The 17,748-nt window shown below is 43.7% G+C and overlaps 1 protein-coding gene across 1 annotated transcript in view; it reads left to right on the forward strand.

Moving 5' to 3' along the window:
• Window positions 1–1,147: 1,147 nt before the first annotated feature.
• capn15 (calpain 15) overlaps window positions 1,148–17,748 on the forward strand; it is a gene marked incomplete at both ends in the record, with an annotated part of 92,441 nt that continues 75,840 nt past the window's right edge. Inside the window, one exon of the mRNA XM_083635194.1 lies at window positions 1,148–1,326. Within this exon, the coding sequence (XP_083491320.1) occupies window positions 1,148–1,326 (179 nt within the window). The remainder of the gene's footprint in view (window positions 1,327–17,748) is intronic.

The raw sequence follows: 17,748 nt of genomic DNA on the forward strand, positions 1-17,748 counted from the left end.
CCGTTGTTGAAATTCTGTAAATGTCACAACAGAAGTGGTGGAAACTCTGTGTTTCAAAGATGAGGTTTTATCCATTGCGAGAAATGCAGTGGGCTGTTTCCCCCCCAGTAAAGCGCCACAGCAGCTGCTAGTCACACGGGATCTCTGAAAGATGAGACTTGGCGCACTTGTAGTGTGCCAACACCCTGCCCAGGAACTGCAATGCATTCACTTCCTATACGGCTTGCCGTTTAAATAATTCTGCGGACATATTTATTTTTATTCATTTATTCCATCAAGACATTCCATCAAGATCAAGTCAGTGCCATTGTTGTTAACACCGTTTCAGCTGTCATATCCTATGGTCAGACCACATCTGTAATGTGATGTCCTGGATATGGGGATTTTTTTTAAGGCTTCAGCTCTAACCAGAACCAGTCACATACTGCAAAGTTTCTATTGAGATGGACTAGTGTTTTTTTTTTTTTTTTTGCACTGTTTTGGCCGCAGGGATGCTGATCGGCAGTGAACCCAATATGATGCCTGCACGCACCTCTTCCTGCTCTCCGTGATCTTCTGAGCATGTGCAAAGATAAGAGGAAGCAGGCATGAGAGCGAATGCACAGACTGGAGAGATGTGCCGGCACTCGCAAGCAACGCCGGAGGAATTATGAGACATGGTGCAGAGTGTTAACACAGAAAGCACCAAGTCTATAATGGAGCAGATTGCAAACCTGTGCTGAGAGGAAAGTGTATTTCTCTCTCTGAGACGACTGCTGAATTGGAATCAGTGCTTGGGGCATCCAATTATAGTTTGGATTGAGTACTTCTTCTCCTACTCGCTCTGGGAAATCCTGTCCTGCTTGATCTGCAGTCTTAGCCACCCCCTGCAAGTTGCACTTTTGTTTTTGAGTAGCCTCACTGTTCCTTCCTTGTTGTTAAAATCCATCACTTTGTGAAGAGAGTTGTCAGCGGAGATCTACTGCAGATACATCTGATAAGGGCTACACTTGTGCCCCGGACACGCTTGTAATAACACCCTCCCCAATCTCTGTACCTGTGACTGAACACAAACTGGGGGCCCTCTGTCAGCTTTTTGGGGGCAAAAAGCAGAACCCCGGTGCCCCGTCAGACTGCATCCAGAGAGCGCCTTCCTGTCACCGTGGCGATGGGGAGCTCGGCCTCGTCTCTCACGGCGGAGACGGAGTCGGACCATGGCTTCCGCAGCACCCCCTACCCGTCGTCGCCCCCCATGGGCTGGCTCAGGAACAGCCACAGCAGTCCCGTGTGGGGCACCACCTTCATCCCGCATCAGCAGCCGCACCCGCTGCCCCACCGAGAGCGCAGGTAAGAGCCGACAGTGTAGGGGCGTGGCAGGCGGGGGGCAGCCGGGGGCCAACGCATCTCTCAGATGAGTGCTCCCGGCCCACAGAGCAGGACGGGCTGGCATGGCAGGGCCGTAGGGTCGTATTACACGGGGAGGCCGCCCGGTGCTTTCAGTCAGAAGGCTTCACTTTGCACATCCTCTTGTGTTGGTGCGTCGTCTTTGCCAGCAGTCGCTCAGGGGCTGCATGTTTTGTGTTGTAATCTGACACTATAGAGAGGCAAAGTGACCGCCTACTTCCTGCTTCAGCACTGTACCAGAGATTTTTATCCGCCATTTATTTTCCCATAGACATTTCGTAAAATGCTTATAAAAATAGTTTTACTTCATCAAACCAAACGGTTCAGCCATATTTAGAATCGGGAGAGACCATAGAACATTTCACTTGGACCAAAACTTAAAAAAAAACTACATTGAAAAAATATTTTCTTTAAATCCGCAATTATTTTACGCTTTGGTCCGAGTGAAATGTTATGTGGTCTCTCCTGTTTCTAAATACACCTGAACCGTTTGGTTTGACGAAGTCAAACTATTTTTATAAGCATTTTACTAAATGTCTATGGGAAAATAAATGGTGGATGAAAATCTCTGGTACAGTGCTGAAGCAGGAAGTAGGAGATCACTTTGCCTCTCTATTCACTTGGCATTGCTCACTTGAGACACTTTTACTACTGTGGCACATACTGTGGTCTAGTATTTCACGTGCTTTAAGAATAGCTCACAGAGGATTCAGTCACCTCACAGTTAGCAATGAAAGCCACCGTTTCATCAAAGCCTATCTAATCAAAGCCTGCATTTGATGTTTTCCAACGATGCACTGAAATCTGGCTAAGCCGGATCTGTCAACTTCAAATCCCACCCCGTGGTAGGGATGTCACGATGTCACCACCCCGTGGTAGGGATGTCACGATGTCACCACCCCGTGGTAGGGATGTCACGATGCTATCATTTCTACTTCGATACCGACACCCAGGAAAATATCGATGCTCGATCCCATTCTCGATACCACGGGAAGGGGGGGGGATGACGACACATCAAGCGTAAAAATAAAGTTAGACAGATGGACAGACAGACGCACACTTCTCCATAATCTAGGCCTGATCAAACTTTGAATTTAGACAGCAGATTAGCCCTGCTCTAGCCATCAGCCTATCAGAACACATTTAGCTTGTTGAAGCAACAGATATCCACCAATGATGAGAGGGGAAAATCAGTGATTTTTCATTAAAAGAAAGCACTGATGGTATTGAAACTGTTGCAAATGAGTATTGTATCCGTTATTCTTTTTTTAGTATTGATACTTATCGATACTATCGATATCTGCCTGTAAATGGGTATTGTATCTGATTAAAACTTTCAGTATTGATACTTTTCAATACTATCGATACTTTTGACAACCCTACCCCATGGTTCCTCCTCCTAGCACAGCTGGACAGTCTGTGGCACATGTGGGCTAGGGATGTAACGATAACCGGTTTTAATGATAATCGTGATAAAATTCCTTATGATAACCGTACCGTTTCAAATTTTCATTATCATTAAAACCGTGGTACCGTGATTACAGTGCTTTGAAGAACATTGTAAATACTGTCCATCATCAACCATAGTTGGCAACAGTCTCCCAGATGCAAACGTGCAGCCTTGGAGAAATGATTTCAGTGAGTGTATCAATCCTTTTTGGGTCTGAGTTTTCAATATAAAACGTTGTAAAATGATTTCAGTGAGTCTCTCAGTACTTTTTGAACATTGTCAGCAATTTTTTACGAATACCGTGATAATATGATAACTGATAAATTTGGTCATGATAATCGTGATGTGAAATTTTCATACCCTTACATCTCTAATGTGGGCACTGCTGAGTGGATCGCCTGGACACCTGACCTCGGTGAGCCCAATGAAAACCACCACAAGAGCCATTCAAACATGTTGTCTGGCTTCCAGACAACCTTTGATTCCAACCAATTGTCAGTTTTGTTGGAAGTCATGGTGCAAAATGTTTGACCTGGGCCAGAGTGTCACTGTCCACCAACAGATAGCCCCTGCTGTGCAGGTGACAGACGCTTCCTCAGTGTCCCCTGTCCACCAATGGATTAGGGGTGTCAAAAATAATCGATTATAAGATGCATCGCGATGCGGACGTGCACGATTCTGCATCGATTCACAAATGTCAAAAATCTATTATTATTATTATTATTATTATTATTATTATTATTATTATTATTATTATTATTATTATTATTATTATTATTTTTTAATAATCAAATAAAATATAATGGAGGTACATGCAGTTTATTTGGATCATAATACAATGCAATTCCAAATGCACTTTTATTTTAAAAGTAGCCACACAGTGAGAAAAAATAAATCATGTATTGCGGAAAAAAGTGATGCATCGATTTAAGATGCATCGATAATCGTAATCGAATCGAATCAAATCGTGAGGCCAGTGAAGATTCACAGCCCTACAACGGATAGCCTCTGCTGTGTAGCCAGGTGACAGACGCTTCCTCACAATGTGATGGTTTGAAATTGTTGGAAGTGGAACATAAAACCTACAAGTGATTTCTCCAAACAACAATTGGACATTGTATTGGGCTAGCAGCAGTGACTAGTGGAGAAATAGCCTAGTTTTAGGAAGAGGCTTGCAATCGTGTTTATTGAAAAACATGATCAGTATTGACTGTGTTCAAAAGCCGTGTTCAGCTATCTCCAAGCTAGTGTGTTCAGCTATCTCCAAGCTAGACAGCTACAGTCATCCATTGTTCCAAAGGTGTCCTTTGCCTTCTGATTGAATCATTGATTGTCAACAGTGTGAAATGCTTATCAGTTTGTAAGAAGCTCAGTTTGCATATGTCCACTTTTTCCAAAAGTTTTGATAATTGAGCAATTTTCTTCCAGTAACCCAACAGATGATCTTTTCAAAATTCAACATATTTATTATCACTCCGTTGTACAAGTACGCACGTGTGACATTCTTATGCTAGGGGGCTCCATTACAGGACATAGTGCAAGCAAAAAAAAACAGTAGGTAGTTGGGTACATAGTCAAGTAAGCAGTGTACATACATAACATACACAAGTAGACAGGTAAACAAGTACCGATTCCCGGTACTACTATGGTACCGGTACCTTTACATTACAACCGGTACTCCCAGTAGTGAATTTCAATGCAGATTTAATAGGTACCATGCCCGAGCTGAAGAGTGAAATATCCAAAATCAGCCCCGCACGCACCTTCACTAACATCATTGTTTGGAGCGTGCCGCTTGAAATTCTCTTCAAATTAAAAATCTGCTTAAAATTGTAAAAAGTACGGGTTCAGTCAGGCACTGTTTACGCACCAGTAGCACCATTTTAAAAGTATCGTTCTAGCACGGGTAAAATACAAAACAATACTCATCCCTAAAGTAAAGTACGCAAATAAGGCACACAGTGTAAAACACAATAGAATATAATAGAATAGAAATAAGATAGAATAATACAAATAACAGTTTGTCGGTGGAAGGTGCAACGAGGGCATTTTCAACATTTTCAACAGGCAGTTGATATGGACTGCCTCCAGCGTATTGAAGTTATTGCTGAGTCACTCAGGACATCATGGTCCTGGGTTGTTAGTTATTGATTTTCAGATGGCCCGGTCAAATTTCCCCACAATAGATGTGATTATTTATTCAGCATGGGCAGCGCCGCGGGAAGTAGGGGTGCTGCAGGTGCTGCAGCACCCCCTAGATCTTTTCAAAAAAAAAAAAAAAAAAAAAAAAAATTACAAATGTAATTAAAAATATTTTGCAGTGCACTATGTTCCTTTCTTGTTTAAGAATGTTTCGGGAAATGAAAATTTAGCCTATTTAAATAGAATTATCAACAATAACAATCAAGGAAGTTACATGCTTGTAGGCTAGAGAAGAAGAAGAAGCGCGCATGCGCGCACATGTTGTGTTGAACCAACCAACAACCAATACGAATTGTTTAATCTGGCAATAAAGAAATGTGAACTTGACATGCTATTTTAATAGCCTACTCAAAAATGCACCTCCCACTATACAGCAAAGAGAGGAGTCAATGTTTATTGATATATGCCATTCAGATCAGAATAATTAGTCTAGTCATTAAGTTTGCTGATAATATTTCTATCATGTTAAGTCTGTGTCATGTTAACTGGTGTATTCAGAGCAAATAGGGAGATATAGAGCATTGTCATCATGCTATATATCTCCCTCTTTGCTCTGAATGAGTGAGAAAAGGAGAAAATACTGAATAATTACATCACAACAGTATCCTAATGTTAATTTAAAATGAGATATTCCTCTAAATATGGCAAAAAAATGTAAAAAAAAAACGTCCAAATTTTTTTCGGCGGGGCCCTTGCGGGCCCCACCGGGAGTCCCTTCCTCCCAGCACCCCCTGCTTAAAATGACTTCCAGCGGCCCTGAGCATGGGTCTTCACTAGGTCTTTCATCTTCCTGGACTTCTGCCTGTCGCTGTCAACGCTTTGCGTTGCAGTTGCCCCCCATTTAACAGTGAAGGCTGGGATGGCATCTAGAATTGCTTCCTCTTTTAGAGTTTGAACATTTGGCCATGGCTGCTTTTAGCCCCACGCTACAGCATGATGCCATCAAGCCTAGCTTCCTGTAGCTCCGCCTCCCGCTGTTAGGGCAGTAGGGCATCATACAGTAAACTCCCTTTGTTTTGTTTTTTTCAGGACACTCTTCCGTTGTGTTCAATCATGATGTGCATCCCCATAGCAACAAGCCTCTGCCTCCGTCTCCAATCAGACTCAGTCAGCTGAGCACATAGACACGCAGACACGCACAGGCAATATACACACCATTTAGACACACACACGCACAGGCAATATACACACCATTTAGACACACACACGCACAGGCAATATACACACCATTTAGACACACGCAGACACGCACACGCAATATACACACCATTTAGACACACACACACGCACAGGCAATATACACACCATTTAGACACACACACGCACAGGCAATATACACACCATTTAGACACACACACGCACAGGCAATATACACACCATTTAGACACACACACGCACAGGCAATATACACACCATTTAGACACACACACGCACAGGCAATATACACACCATTTAGACACACGCAGACACGCACACGCAATATACACACCATTTAGACACACACACACGCACAGGCAATATACACACCATTTAGACACACACACACGCACAGGCAATATACACACCATTTAGACACACACAGACACGCACACGCAATATACACACCATTTAGACACACGCAGACACGCACACGCAATATACACACCATTTAGACACACACACACACACACACAGGCAATATACACACCATTTAGACACACACACGCACAGGCAATATACACACCATTTAGACACACACACGCACAGGCAATATACACACCATTTAGACACACACACAGGCAATATACACACCATTTAGACACACACACTCAGACAATATACTAGTGATGTCACGGTACCAATAATTCAGTAGTCGGTACCGGTACTAGTGAATTTCCACGGTACTCGGTACCAATTTCGTTACCACGGTAAAAAAAACAGACTGATATTTCTTCAACATATTCTCCTTTATTAAAGTATGCAACCATTTCCAATGAACAAATGGCATGTAGCCTTCAACTTTAAAACAAAACAATGTGCTTCTGCTTACTTCTTACATTCAACTCTGTATGGCAGTGAGTGCAGACAGTGCAACACCAGTGGCATGTAGCCCTCAAGTATTTAAAACAAAAACAATATTGTGCTTCTGCTTACTTTCATTCAACATTTACATTCATTCGCCAAGCACCTGAAAGACAGGCACCCAGACCTGTTCAAAGAATTCAAGGTGGGTTAATTCTTTCAAACGGTGTAAAATAACACGTTTAACAACATATCAAATGGACCTTATCCTGTCACATTAGTTTTTGAGATAGCTGGCAATGCATTGTGTAACCAATTGCATTTTTTCACACACCAGGGGTGGGCATTTGAAAAATTTGGGGCATTTGAAGCCAGGTTTAGAGGAATAACTCATTTTAAATTAACAGTTGTGATGTCATTATTCAGTCTTAACCACCAATATTTGCCACCTGCCAATATGGCTGCTAGATTTTAAAGTTACCAGCCAATTAGAATTCCCACTAGCCGAAATGTTTTTCTTGAAATAAACCAGAATATGAGTGGGTTAATTTAAACATAAGTATCAGTAAGTGGCCCGGGATTCTCAAAGCCTGTGTTGAGGGTCACACAAACAAAAATGCACTCTTGAAGCTAAATAAATCCAAAACCAATGAGTTAATTATTTAAATTTCTACTTCAATGTAGCCTTATAGTCATAAAGATTATTGAAAGATATTCCATGCTATAACAGAAGTGGAGTATTGGCCAGAATGACATGAACATTTGGACACTTATTCAGTGGGTATCTTGCATGTTGCGTTCAGGTGCACTGTACAATTTCTTTTTTTCTTTTTCTTTTTTTGCAATTCCATCGCGGGCCACACAGATGGCGCTCGAGGGCCGCATGCGGCCCGCGGGCTGTATTTTGCCTATGTGTGATTTAAGCCGTTTTCCCACATGCGTACCGGAAAATTACCTGTAAGTCAATATCGGACATTTCCCTGAATTTCCCTTCACACCTTCACGCTCGCATATGGGAATCTAGCAGCGAAATTGCCTGTATGTTGGGGGGCGGGGGGAGGGGGGAGCTTATTTGGGGGGTCGGCAAAACTCGAAATAAGTTTGCTTGTCAGTTGTCACACAATAATAAATCACACTCGTTTGACTTAAGAGCAGCATCAAGCCGCCAGCGTAATAAACACAGCCGATTTCCCCCCTCCCCTCTCTGCTCGACAGCAGCAGCCACACAGGACAGACACAGCGAGAATGGCAGAGGCTTGAGCCGCCCAACGCTTGTATGTATGTAGAGAAAGCAAATGCACGAAGCGAAATGTGGAAGTAGTTTGCTTTGATGTGCGCGAATGATTAGATGATGCACTTTGAAGAAGTTGGGAACCGTGTCTGAGAGAAATAGTTGCTGGTTCGATGTTTATCCGTTCACCTGCGTCGCGTTGAAGCACTTTTTACAGACTGGCTTCGTTTGATGTGTCCCGGCTTGCCTTCGCCTTCGGAAATCAGCACGCCCACACATGAAGCTGACATAGGCTACCGCTCTTATTATCACAAGATCATTTCGCCAGTTTGCTTTAATGTGCGCGAATGATTAGATTATGCCCGCTGGAACATTAAGCAACTGTGTAGGCTACACCTCGTCCATGAGAGAAGGACCAGTGTCGCGGAAAATGACTGGACCCGTTTCCCACTTGAGTCCCCTTAAGAGCATACCGCTCTTCTGACTGGCTCGAAACTGGTGAAATGTCCACCACGACGGGGTCGCGCTTATACCGGAAAACAACTTTCCCACATGCAGGCATTAGACCACGTTCCGGTCATTTAGCGGTACAAAGCGCATGTGGGAAAACGGCTTTAGACACACACACACACACACAGGCAATATACACACCATTTAGACACACACACACAGGCAATATACACACCATTTAGACACACACAGGCAATATACACACCATTTAGACACACACACACACAGGCAATATACACACCGTTTAGACACACACACACACACACACACACACACACAGGCAATATACACACCATTTAGACACACACACAGGCAATATACACACCATTTAGACACACGCACAGGCTATATACACACCATTTAGATACACGCACACACAAGCACACACACACACACACACACACACACACACACACACACACACACACACGTATACTCTCACAACAAAGCTTTTAGAAACAGTGTGCAGTAGTACTTGGAACTAGGGTTGGCACGATGGACGATGGCATCGACCATCGTGATTGGCCGACCCCCCATCGACCTCTGAGCCTTCTACATTGGATCATCGTAATTAATTATCTGTTCAAATTAAATTTGTGCCGTTTTAATAATAAAACATACCAAGTCAACTTACCGGGACGCGCCGGCAGCATTAAACGAGCGCCCCCAGTTCAGACTCAGAGAAGCCTCCCCTCCCCCTCCTCCGCTCCACTGCTTCTCTGCACTGGGTGTGCTTGTTTAATGTCGCCGGGGCGTCCCCCGTGCACGAGAAGTCAGTTCTTTTGTTGTGAAAACTTTTAAGAGAAAGAAGAAACCTCATGTTCCTTCCTGTTTTCAACCCACAGTGAGTACAAGTCTTCAAATGTGAATTTAACTCGCCTGTTTCAAAAGTGAAAGTGAAAGTGAAACACTAGCAATATTGAACAGCGCAGGCTAACGTTAACGTTACAGTCAGATCCTGACCAACAACGTGTGTGTGTTGAATTTAACTAGCTGGCAGAAAAGTGACAGAATTACTGGCGGATATAACGTTAGATTCGCGTGGGCTTTTGAACCTAATAAGAGAGGGTTGAGGAGACTGGAGAGAGAAATAGAGCAGCAGCAGCAGCAGCAGCAGCAGCTAGGCTACTGCTAGCTGTTACAGCAGTACTGCTTGAGCCAGAGCCAGGCGAATCTAACGTTATATCAGAGAGATGGGGGGGGGGGAGGCGGTCCGCGGACCATTGACGTTCCGAACCGCGTTCCGAACCGTGGGGGCTGATCCGTACGGGTCACGGATTATCCGTGATCCGTGCCAGCCCTAGTGGCTGATGTTAGCGATCGTTGTAAAAAAGTTTGGATATTTCGGCAGCTGCCTTCTGATGTGCTCGCTGCTGTGGACGGAAGCCGGGTACATATAAGGCTGCTATGGCGCCGCCCTAGGCCACCGCTGGGAAACTTCTCTATACCGTTGTCTCTCTCTCTCTCTCTCTCTCTCTCTCTCTCTCTCTCTCTCACTCTCTCTCTCTCACTCTCTCTCTCTCTCTCTCTACTCTCTCTCTCTCTCTCTCACACACACACACACACACTTCTGTGTGAGCTTAACGAGGTTAGGCAAGCCCTGCTGAGCCGTGACAGAGCATGAAATATAGAAACAACAGAGCATCATGAGCTTAACCTCAGCCGTTCCCATACACAGTTTATTCTCCAATATGATTGTCCTACAAAACGCTCTCTTTGCCTTGTTCTTCTCATCCTGGAGACGGCAGACGAGCAGAACCTGTCCTCCTCGGCTCATTTCAATTAGTTTTCATCCAGCAGCGATCTATTGATTTTGGGAAGTGTTTGTGTGTTGGTTCTGAATCGGCCCGTTGACTGTCAAGGTTCTGTCAGGAAGAAAACAGCCCACTTACTAAAACAAAGACGCACAAAAGAGATGTTCTTGTGAGCCCTGAGGTTTCAGAAACATGGCCTGAAAGGTGTCTCTGTTTTGATGCCAGCTCAATGCACTCATTATCCAAATGACTTTTAAGGCAACAATGGGATTTCTGTGCCTGTAATATAGCAATATAGCCTCTTTTTATCTCCTCCACTCAGCGCGAGACCAGTGCTTTAGGCTGCGTTTGGCCTTCAGGCTGCTCTCCTGAGTGGATCCCAGTGTCTCTGACTGTCCCAGCCTGATGGATCCTGAGTGGATCCCAGTGTCTCTGACTGTCCCAGCCTGATGGACGATGGCGTTTATCGCAGCTCCACTCCGCTGGCTCTCCTCTCGTTAATTGGATTAAAAGCGGTCCTCTTGGATTGGACCAGCACGCTCGCTCGCAGTGTTGATGTCTGAATTGTTTCAGTGCTTCTTCCCTTGCTGTTGCCTGTGTGATGGAGAGGACCGCGTGCTTCTTCCCTTGCTGTTACCTGTGCAGTGTTTCCCATACATAAAGGAATTTGTGGCGGGCCGCCACAAAAGGATTTGGACCGCCACAAAAAGATGTTCACCAATTTTTTTTTTTTTTTTTTTTACAGTGCACCTGATGCATGATATATTATATATTATATATATTATTATACATGCAAGATAACATATAATATAATAATAATAATAATATAATAATAATAATAATAATATAATATAATATAATAATATATTATATATATTATTATACATGCAAGATATCCGCTGAATAAGTGTCCAATAAATGTTCATGTCATTCTGGCCAATACTTCTGTTATAGCATTTCAGTCTGGAATATGGAATATCTTTCAATAATCTATGATTTAGCTGCTAAATTGTCAAATACCGCCATCTGCTCGCTACCCAGGCACTTATGTATGTACTTAAAGGAACACTCTGCCCATTTTCAACCAGCTTTGTATCATTAGAACATAAGTAGTATATCAGAAAGCTGTAAACTGTTTTGAAGTCTGTCATTTAATTTGACAGTTATTGAGTGTTAAAGTGTGGACCAGTGACATCACTGGTCCACACTAACTCAAATTAATAACTCATTAACTCAAATCAACTCTCAATAACTGTCAAACTAGATGAATGATTAATAGTTTGACAGTTATTGAGAGTTGATTTGAGTTAATGAGTTATTAATTTGAGTTAGTGTGGACCAGTGATGTCACTGGTCTACACTTTAACACTCAATAACTGTCAAATTAAATGACAGACTTCAAAACCGTTTACAGTTTTCTGATATACTACTATACTTGAAAATGGGCGGAGTGTTCCTTTAACCTAACTAACTTAACCTAACTAACTATCCGGTGTGCACAACATTGTCAGCCTAAACTCCGGCTGACACCCCAAAAAACTCCAATCCGCTACAGAAAAATTTATATTGTTTGTTTATTAACTCATTGAGTGCCAGCCACTTTTGGAGAACGGACGCTCCCAGTGCCAGAGTTTTCAGAGCGTTTTCAGTGATTTCTCGAGGCCCACAGAATATTGTGTGATATTACTATGTAAACACCGAACACGCACAAAGAACGAGCTGGCTCTATTGTATCATCAGCAAAAAAAAGTTTATTGATACCATTTTCCGTTCTTTAGTTATGAGCCGGAGAAGATAGGTCGTTTTGAGCAAATACAGGCGTTTCAAATTATTAGCCGAGATATTCCGCCTTTTGTGAAATTAAGCATTTCAAGCACATTCACTGAGTCTGAAGATAATATTTTCTGATGTAGTGACGTGGTGTAGTTGTGTGATGCCCTGCGTGCCCCACCCCCCTCTCCCCCCCTCCCCCCCTCAGCTGCAAACTCCTCCCCACACTAACACACAGCCAACACGCACCCACTCTATTTTCGGAGTGCTCCGTTTTTGTTCCCAGCGCGATACGGAAATGCCAAACCGGACTGCAGGGAAAGGTTTGGCCCTTCGGCGTCGGGTGCTGCCTTTCTGGCGGCTAATCGTGTGGATAAACTATGCAGACAGACAGACAGAGGCAGAGGGGGGGGCTCAGTTGTGGGAGCGGATTGACTGCTGTTCACAGCCAACGTCTGCTGCAGACAGAGCAATCTATATGGCTCTGGCTGCAGCATGCATCGGTTTCTCTTTGATCACAGCTTTTTCCAGCTGTTTTCCGGACCTTTCTCTAATCTGGAGAGCACTGTCGCCACCTAATGAGTCCGTAAAATAGGTTATACACCTTCAATAGCTCCCATATTTGTACAGGAGATGCCTGAGGCTTTGATCCACGTCCCACCGTCAAAAAACGCATTTGACGTCGATCGACGTCCTTGGCACTCTACGTCACTATTTACTTTGACCTCGATCGACGTCCTTGGCACTCAATGAGTTAACTGGCCCCTCGCCTTCTATCATTTCACGAAAGTGACAAAGCAAGTTGAGTATCCCTGACCTATAGGGAGAAATTTAGTTTGTCATTGTAAACCCACAGCACAGTAATGATGACATGTTCTTCATAGATCTAGCCTTTTAATTTTGCTCTTAAGCTTTCTCAAAGTACACCAAATTCATGCATTTTACTTTAAAATGTTTAAAAAAATCTCGTGGGGGGGCATGCCCCCGCACCCCCCTAGGGGGTCTGCGGTCCCCCACCACAAATACTCTAAATCCTGTGGGAAACACTGCTGTGTGATGGAGAGGACCGCATGCTTCTTCCCTTGCTGTTGCCTGTGTGATAGAGAGGACCATGTGCTTCTTCCCTTGCTGTTACCTGTGTGATAGAGAGGACCACGTGCTTCTTCCCTTGCCGTTACCTGTGTGATGGAGAGGACCACGTGCTTCTTCCCTTGCTGTTGCCTGTGTGATGGAGAGGACCACGTGCTTCTTCCCTTGCCGTTACCTGTGTGATGGAGAGGACCACGTCAGGACATTGCCCAAGCCATGGATTTGGCGCACACACTTTCCTTCACAGTGTGGCTTACTTTTGAAAACAGAGCATTGATGCAGCAAAAAATGTCGTCTATTGGCATTTGCAACTGACATGATTCCAGGTTCCCCCGCTCTTGTTGCCATGGAAATCTGTAGCATATGTTCAGTAGCCTAATTCCATCGGGCCCTAGATCAAACCATGCATGGTTAGCCTGATGTCAGACTGCATTGTCAACTCATTGTCGTTACACTCCGTTTACATCTTCTAGTCTGACATTACCTCCACTCTCACCGAGTTCCATGAGGGGAATGCCCCAGGGAATTCCATTTCCCCTGACCAATCACGAGACACCAACGTAGTGGCCTGAATCTAATCGAGTCAGGAGAATGCAAAAAAAAACGTCTCCCCTTTGAATAGATGCCTTCAAAGCAGAGTGCTGTTTGGATTTCAAAGTAGCAGTTAAGTCGTACATTTAATTGATTTAAAACAGCCTGGATAGCAGCATCTATCTCGTGTATAGTGGCCGGCATTGTTATTACTCCATCCTCAGTGCATTTGACAATGGCTTTAGTCCCCGCCGTTGCACCGTTTATTGACGCTGATTGGTTAGTCATTAGTCCCCCTCGTCGCTCATTGGTCCAGCCGATCTTTCAACTGAGGAAATCACTGTCGCATGTCACGATGCCAGACTAGAAGCAGCTAAAACACAACTCGGTGGAATGGGCGGATTTGAAGGTCTGGACCCAGGCAAATGCATGGTAACCTGGCTGTGTCACACAAAGGAAAAAACCTCTTATAGGTTGTCCATTATTCAAATCTGTATTTAGTGATACTGGATAGAAGCCAGTGAGCCCAAGCAACTTAAAGGCCAATGAGTTTGAATGATTTGCCTTTTAAGCGTTGCGTTTGTGGAGTCATAACAGGAAATCAACTTCTCCTTTGTGGTTCCTGTTTGAGAAGTTCCTCTCTGGATGCAGGCAGCGCTGTCAGCAGGTTGGGGTGCCCGTTAGAAACATCAGATTAGCAGTGACATCCAGTCCCTGACATCCAGCCTCTCCTTCCTTCCCGAGTCAAGAGCTTCCTGCTTGCTTTCCCTTTGCTCTGCTTTACTGCTGTCTGCTGAAACACTGTCACACACTTTCCTCTGTTTCAACATTCAAACAGCTGAAGCTGTCTCCACCTCTGACACATTCAAACAGCTGAAGCTGTCTCTACCTCTGACACATTCAAACAGCTGAAGCTGTCTCTACCTCTGACACATTCAAACAGCTGAAGCTGTCTCTACCTCTGACACATTCAAACAGCTGAAGCTGTCTCTACCTCTGACACATTCAAACAGCTGAAGCTGTCTCTACCTCTGACACATTCAAACAGCTGAAGCTGTCTCTACCTCTGACACATTCAAACAGCTGAATCTGTCTCCACCTCTGACACATTCAAACAGCTGAAGCTGTCTCCACCTCTGACACATTCAAACAGCTGAATCTGTCTCCACCTCTGACACATTCAAACAGCTGAAGCTGTCTCCACCTCTGACACATTCAAACAGCTGAAGCTGTCTCTACCTCTGACACATTCAAACAGCTGAAGCTGTCTCCACCTCTGACACATTCAAACAGCTGAAGCTGTCTCCACCTCTGACACATTCACTCATCCAAAATGAGCACCGGGCATGAAATCTTCACTGAGGGTACAGCTAGAGGTTAGAACAGGGGCACTCAATTAAAATTCAAAGAGGTCCAGCTAGAGAAAATTTCCTCAAGCAAAGGTCCGGAACATTGTAACGTAGCTTGTACTATGATTCAGTGCCATTGAACTCAATGATTGAAGTAGCCTAATGGTACAATGTCTGTATGTAGTCAACAACTGACTGTTAAATCAAAATAAACATCAACAATGCTTATTTACAGTTTTCATATTTAACTGGAGTAATTATACATAACTAGCCTACTATAATAAATAAATTAGAGAGCGATTTGACGAGAGGAGAGGAGAGTTGAGAGAGAAACACAGCTGCTGCTGTAGCTCAATGCTGTAGCCTCAACGTCTCGCGTTGAGGCTGCTGCTGTGAGCGACTTCAACTTTCACTTTGGAAACAGGCGAGTTAAATTCACAGTTGAAGACTTGTACTAACTTTGGGTTGAAAACAGGAAAGAACGTGAAGTTTCTTCTTTGTCTTAAAACTAAGTGTTCACAACAAAAGAACTGACTTCTCATGCGCGGGGGACGCCCCGGCGACATTAAACAAGTGCACCCAGTGCAGAGAAGCAGTAGAGCGGAGGAGGGGGAGGGGAGGCTTCTCTGAGTCTGAACTGGGAGCGCTCGTTTAATGCCGCCGGCGCGTCCCCCACGCGTCACGGTAAGTGGACTTGGTATTTTTTATTATTAAATTTTATTTTACAAATTTATTTCGAACAGATAATTAATCACGATGATCCGATGTAGAAGGCTCAGAGGTCGATGGGGGGTCGGCCAATCACGATGGTCGATGCCATCGTCCATCGTGCCAACCCTACTGTGTGGCTACTTTTAAAATAAAAGTGCATTTCGAATTGAATTGTATTATGATCCAAATAAACAACTGCATGTACTTCCATTATATTTTATTCGATTATTAATGTGAATCGATGCAGAATCGTGCGATGCATCTTATAATCGATTATTTTTGACACCCCTAATATACATATGTGTGTGTATGTATATATATGTGCGTGAGAGAGAGAGAGAGAGAGAGAGAGAGAGAGAGAATGATTGAACAATTAAAGCACTGAAACCGCGCTTACTAAAAGCACTGAAACCGCGCTTACTAAAAGCACTGAAACCGTGCTTACTAAAGTCATAAATGACATTAGAATGAACACAGACTCGGGCATCTTAGCGCTGCATTTGACACTGTTGACCACTCAATTTTATTGGACAGACTGGAAAACTGGGTTGGGCTATCGGGTACGGTCCTCCAGTGGTTCAGGTCCTATCTTCAAGACAGGAAGTACTTTGTCTCCATTGGCAATTACACATCTGACCTAACTAGGATGACTTGTGGGGTGCCTCAAGGATCCATTATGGGGCCCGTTCTCTTCAACCTTTATATGCTCCCTCTAGGCCTAATTATGCAAAAAAACAAAGTAGCCTATCATAACTACGCAGACAACACTCAGTTGTATATAACTCTTTCCTCCGCTGACTATGCCCCCATAGAATCATTGTTCCAGTGCATTGATCAAATAAATAACTGGATGTGCCAGAATTTCCTACAGCTAAACAAAGACAAAACAGAAGTGATCGTCTTTGGTCCCAAAGAACAAAGGCTTAAAATCACTGCACGCCTTGAGTCTCGATCCCTGAAGCCTAAGGATCAAGTCAAAAATCTTGGCGTTATTATTGACTCCGATCTCAACTTTAACTCCCACATTAAGTCAATCAGAAAATCAGCTTTTTATCATCTTAAAAATATAGCAAGAATTAGGGGCTACATGTCCAGACAGGATCTAGAAAAACTAATTCACGCCTTCATCTATAGTAGGTTAGACTACTGCAATAGCCTTTTCTCTGGTCTCTCCAAAAAAGAACTTAGGCAACTTCAGCTCATTCAGAATGCTGCTGCTAGAGTTCTAACGAAGACTAAGAAAGCTGATCATATCACTCCAGTTTTTAAGTCCTTACACTGGTTGCCAGTGTGTCATAGAATAGATTTTAAAATACTGTTATTAGTCTATAAATCACTTAATGGCCTAGGCCCAAAATACATAGCTGAATTGCTCCCACGCTACGAACCATCTAGAACTCTTAGGTCAGCAGGGTCCAGGTTATTAAAGTCCCTGGAAACCAGAAATATGTTTTTTATTATTTAGCATTTTGAGTTCATCACATCACAGGAACCTATGTTAATAAGCCACCAGCCAAATTTGAACGATGATGAACGTCGCAAAGTATATAAATTTAGGTTTGACAGTCATGGCAAAAGTCATGAGAATCAATTATATTTTAGAGTGTATTTTCTCCTGCGGACTGTGTGGGCGTGTCCCGTGTGTGTGTGCGTGCAAGACTGCAGGTCTCTGAGAGAGAGAGAGAGAGAGAGGGAAACGGGGAGAGAGAGAGAAGGAAAGAGAGATGGAGTTTGTGTGTGTGTGTGTGTGTGTGTGTGTGTGTGTGT

The sequence above is a fragment of the Poromitra crassiceps genome, assembly GCF_964638095.1.
Source record: "Poromitra crassiceps genome assembly, chromosome: 4".
In the NCBI taxonomy this organism is placed as follows: domain Eukaryota; kingdom Metazoa; phylum Chordata; class Actinopteri; order Beryciformes; family Melamphaidae; genus Poromitra; species Poromitra crassiceps.